This window comes from Calidris pugnax, unplaced genomic scaffold (genome assembly GCF_001431845.1).
Source record: "Calidris pugnax isolate Ruff unplaced genomic scaffold, ASM143184v1 scaffold1526, whole genome shotgun sequence".
NCBI classification, from domain to species: Eukaryota; Metazoa; Chordata; class Aves; order Charadriiformes; family Scolopacidae; genus Calidris; species Calidris pugnax.
Window position 1 is genome coordinate 1 of NW_015091999.1, and position 5079 is coordinate 5079.

At 38.7% G+C, this 5079-nt stretch overlaps 1 protein-coding gene across 1 annotated transcript; it reads left to right on the top strand.

The window, feature by feature from the left end:
• The first annotated feature begins 1275 nt into the window (after positions 1-1275).
• On the top strand, positions 1276-5052 carry LOC106900193 (caspase-3-like). Its single transcript, XM_014962181.1, has 5 exons — positions 1276-1407; positions 2687-2779; positions 3455-3579; positions 4069-4197; positions 4292-5052. Exons 2-5 carry the CDS (start codon positions 2706-2708, stop codon positions 4324-4326), a joined length of 363 nt encoding a protein of 120 aa, XP_014817667.1. The 5' UTR covers positions 1276-1407; positions 2687-2705; the 3' UTR covers positions 4327-5052.
• Positions 5053-5079: the final 27 nt, after the last annotated feature.

Consider the following 5079-nt stretch of genomic DNA (forward strand, 5'->3'; position numbering starts at 1 on the left):
TTTTTCAGAAACAGAGTACTGTAGTTCATTGTAATTGTAGGGTTTGCTGGCGGCTACTTCTAATTTCAGTGTTTCTTTGGCATTGGATCAAGGACAGCAGTTTTAAGGTTGCAAAAGGGTCAAAGGAGATAAGTTTTAATTTAAGGTCACTTAAGTGTTGAAGATCTTATTGTTTGCAACTTGGTTAACGTTGGTGTTAGAGAAGAATTCAATAGATCCCAGTCTGTTAGGTCTCCAGTTTGCCTACTTGATCTTCTCCTGTTCACCAGTGTTATTCCTGCCAGTTTATTAAAACCAGTCCCTAATGGCATGGTGTATATGATACTCGGGGGCGACCACAGCTCAGGTAGGCACATATTTACTAGTTTGCACTAACTGGTTCTGGTGCTTGCAGCACTGGCACTGCAGATCTTCCCAGTGCCAGACAGCTGGGATGAACACCTGGGGTTTTAGCAGAAGCTGAATTCCATGCTGATACGGGCTACACTTAGTACACCTGCTGGCTTGAAAATGGAGTTGGGAAGTGATACTGTGCTTTTTTTATATGGTGTGATTCTTCATTACTGTCATTAAAGAACAAGCAAAGAAGAAAGTTAACCATTTCCCTGTCTCTCCTATTAATCCCAGCCACAGTGAAGGGTTTGGATTGTGCTTCTCCAGAAGAAGGAACAGCCTGAGTCGCATCAGAATTATGAGCCAGTCTGGGTAGATGTTTTCCTACGAAATAAAGTTTTGATCAAAAAGGGTTGAGCTGGGAGGTCAGGAAAGCTGGAAACCAAAGCCAAGGATGATTGTGTTAGGGACAGGGTTGAAAGAGGCATAGAAACTCCTGAAAGCTGGACTCTGCTGGAGAAGAGGAACTTCTAGTGTTCTTGTCAATGAAAGCCGTTCTTTCCACTTGCCAGGGATCAGCAGCTCTGCTTTTCAGTTACAGCTGGATGGATGCACAAATTGTCACTCTAGAGAAGACTTTGTTGTCAATGCTAATGCTCCCTGCCCCTGTCATGCTACAGGTCTTAGGCACTTGAATTACCTTTGAGAAGTGCTCGTCTTTTTTCACATTGGGAACTTTTAAGACATTAGAATTTGAAGTTAGGATGAATGAATCCAGATCATGGTGCTAGGCAGGCAGGTTCAGCATCATAGATGTAGTTCCTGCCCCATGATATTGTCTTTAAAGTGAATTTCTGGAATGTAACGCAATAATATATTTTAGAAATTTTATTTCTAAAATACCAAGCTTATTTGATACTTCTGTAATTTGGTTTTCAGAAAATTTCCAGTGTGCTACAAATTTACGTGATACCGTTTTGTGAGCAAGAAGATTTTTTAATTACATCAGTGCTCCAAGATACACGGAAAAGTATTTCCAAGTAACCTTGAAGATCCTTTGAAGTCACTGAAAGGGTAAGTAAATGTCTTTTAAGAAACAAGGAAAGATAAAGGGTTATACGTACCCAGAGTCGCGCTTTTGATACATCAGTAATTGTTGACGCAGAAAAGGGATGTTTGTGGTAGAGAATAGATATTAAAAGACCTAATATAATAATAATAAGGTGCTGTAGGATGGCAGATATAGTTTGCCGCCAATGAGCCTAAGCCTTAACTAAGAATATTCATCATATTGGACCAGCAAACCTTGCTACTTGGTCTGGTTATTTATACGTCCCTATTTACCATAAATACATCTGCTAAGTAAGTTTTTTAAAATTCTTGCCTCATAGTGCCTTGTTTGCTTCTTAAGGTCTAAGCATTTATTTCACTTTTGAGCATTTATTACTTTGTCTTGTCTGACGATTTAACTTTAAGATGTTAATCATTTTTTGGATCCCAAGTTAAAGGTAAGTTGTGGCAATGTGTCCCATGAGTACAGACAGAGTAATTGGGAGGGAGGTTTATTGCTTTTAAACTGATGTCTGGCTTGGTATCCATCATCACTTCTTGTCCTGTGTTCTGATCAAAAGTAAATAGCAGCCCACAGCATAGAGCTTATTTCATCAACTATTTAAAGTTATATCATTGTGGGTTTATGTTATTTATATAATATATATTATTTATATATATTATATAGTTACCTTCACATGCACGCAGTGATGTTTCATTTGAAGTGGAATGCAGAGAAATCCTTTATTTCTCAAAATACTATGACCCAAAATCTAATCTGTGTTAGTCTTTGCACACATGCGATAACTTGTGTAGCTTGGTTTTAGATTTCAGTTTCGGTCTTATGGAGATCCATATATGACACAATATTCATAATACTAAATTGCTACTAATGCATGTACGGACATTACAATATTTTAAAGATTGTTTTCAATTTGTTTGTCTCTTATCCTGCTTTTTGTAGGCCTTTTCGATGATTTGGTCACAGGGATCTGCAGACTATTTTTCCCAGAGTTGTTTTAGAATGCAGTAATTTAGAAAAATATTTCATGCTCTTCTTTTCAAATATATGTAGGAATTTCTCAGAAATGTTATTTTTTGCCCACCAGTACTAGTACTCCTGGGCTAAAGTTATTCAGTGTGGCTAACACCTTTTAACATTCCTGTTTTCTCTATAATTCTAAAAAATTGCTCTCTGGTTGTGTAAGGCTTTAAGGAAACCTAACAAATGTTGAGCAATCTGAAGGTAGTATTTCATATGAAAATGAACTGTCATCTGTTTCCGTTTTCTTATGTTTTCAAGCTGATCATTGAGAGCCATAATGGCAGACACAGGAGATGGACCACGTTCAGGGGAAGATCTGACAGATGCAAAATCTATTCCTGGTTCCAAGGGGTAAGTGAGGTACTTCTGGTTTAAGTCTTCAATTTAAGTCTTGAGGAATGTTGGGCTGTAACAGAAGGCGAGAGCCGTAGAATTGATAATTCTCACCTGAACCTGCGGCAGCCAATTCAGCTGCTTGAGCTGACCTGCTGTGGGGTTATGTGTGCAGAAGTGGAAGTGTGAGAGGCATTTACAACGGTGGAAGGGAGGAAATGCAGGTCTGTTCTTCCTAGTGACGGCCAGTTACTACGCTGGTGTAACCCTGTCATCAGATTATGCTTTCTGGGAACTTAATTTGTTTCTGAAGTCATTCTTTTTAGTATGTCAATTAATATTAGATTTAAGGGCATTACAAACTTTTTATTTGTAGAATATCATATGACAGCGCCCCCCAATCTTGTAACCACTTACCCATGTGCTTAAATGAGAAAATCCATACTGACTTCAACAGATACACACTGAGTAAAACTGACAGCTCTTGCAGAGTCACAAGAGGTGGTGTAGTTGGTGTGCTTGTTAAGGCAGAATTACAGCTGTGTATGGAGTCTTGGTCATTTTCTAGGTTTTGAATGTTTTCTTGTAGAAATTCAGTGGTAATATGACTTTTGGTTTCAAATTCAGAATAGATTTACAATCTGAGAGCTGATCTTGGCCTCCAAGTACTTAGTTTGTCTGATTTCTATACAGGAAGAACCTACCTCCTAGCAAGTCGATGGACTCTGGAATTCTGCCAGAATACAGTTATAGAATGGATTATCCAGAGATGGGGCAGTGTATAATAATAAACAACAAGAACTTCCACAAACACACGGGTACCATTTTTAAATTTTCAAGTTTTTTCCTTAATTTAGATAAATTAGTGGCATGTGTTACTCTTCAGAAATAAATATGTAGACCTGTTTTGATTGCAATGTAAAATTAAATAGTTTGAATGAGTGTGGTTCATTTCAGTGCATCCTTCCAAATATGCTTAGAGGGAAGACATTAGGATATAGCAGTAATGGGGAGAAAAATTGGTAGGTGCTAAAGTCTGTCTTACCTTTTAGTGATGGTTTCTCTTTTGCAAATGAAATCCTTTTTTTTGTCTTTATATGGATGGATAGATATAAAAATAAGGAGTCTAAAGTGGAGGTAAAGAGAGAAGGCGATGGTGTGCATGTATAACAGTGCAATGCTTTTTCTGTTAGAGTGCATCTGGAACAATATTCCAAACTGATAGAGGTATAAATGAGAAAAGAGTTTGGCTCAATCAGGCCATGCCATCTAAATCATAAAAAAAATAATACATTTCTCTTATGTAGGGATGTCATCCCGTTCGGGTACAGACGCAGATGCTGCAAGTGTCAGAGAAGTTTTTATGAAGTTGGGATATAAAATAAAGATCAACAATGATCTTTCATGCGAGGACATTTATAAAGTATTGAAAAATGGTAAGTAATAATACGTTCAGTGTGTGTTTTAAATCAACTACTGTTTCCAAATTCGTCTCTAGCTCTCAAATCTCTTCTTCCATGGTTCTTCTAGATGGTCTTTCACACCTACCAGTGGTTTATTGCTAAGGATGACATGTACATCATGATTTCTATGTTTATTCATCTTTGCTGTCTCTCTATCTTTTGTGCCATGACTGTTGTCTCCGTATCCTTTCTCATCTTCTAAAGAAGGCTGGAAAAAAGGCTGAAACTTAAATGCAGACTGATTTATATTCTGACCCTGGGATCACTGAAGCTCTGTGAGTTGGAAAGAAACCTGCTTAATTGGGTAGAGGGGTTCTGTGCTAATGTGCTGAGTGGTTTGGCCCAAGAGGTGTCCTGATCCGGGGGGAGGTCTGATCAAGGGACCAGAACTGCAAGCGTGTGGACTGAATGACTCTTTTAGAGAAACAACTTGTGTTCTGTTTGACTCGTGAAACAAAACACCCTTCTGTCAAGTGACAGCTTTATACTACTGCTTGTGTTTGTCCTGCTTTGTTTGGACTTGGCCACATCTAGACCAGTAAATTAAATGGTGCCTGGAGTTACCTGTAGCCCTGGAATATGGTGTGTTCTAGTTAACTGTTGGGAAGTTCTCCGGCATGGCTGTGGCTCATCCCCACTAGCCCTCTCCCAGACTGTCCCAGCTCACAGTTCAACAGTAAAAGTCTTCCAGGGATTCTTCCCACCAGCCAGTTAGCCTGCAGCAAGCCTGTTTTCTTTTCTTTTAAACGTGTTTGCTAACATAGGTGTAGGTTTAGTGCCAGTTAATGTTTATGCCAGAGAATGCTCCCAGGAATGGTTAATTTATTAGTATAGGTGCAGCCTGTCTGCTGACAG

Bases quoted from the DNA above. Each gene is read 5' to 3' on its own strand.
- LOC106900193 (XM_014962181.1), top strand. From the start codon at position 2,706: ATGGCAGACACAGGAGATGGACCACGTTCAGGGGAAGATCTGACAGAT. The intron at 3,580-4,068 runs GTACCATTTTTA...TCTCTTATGTAG, and splicing joins GAACTTCCACAAACACACGG to GGATGTCATCCCGTTCGGGT. The intron at 4,198-4,291 runs GTAAGTAATAAT...TGGTTCTTCTAG, and splicing joins TTATAAAGTATTGAAAAATG to ATGGTCTTTCACACCTACCA.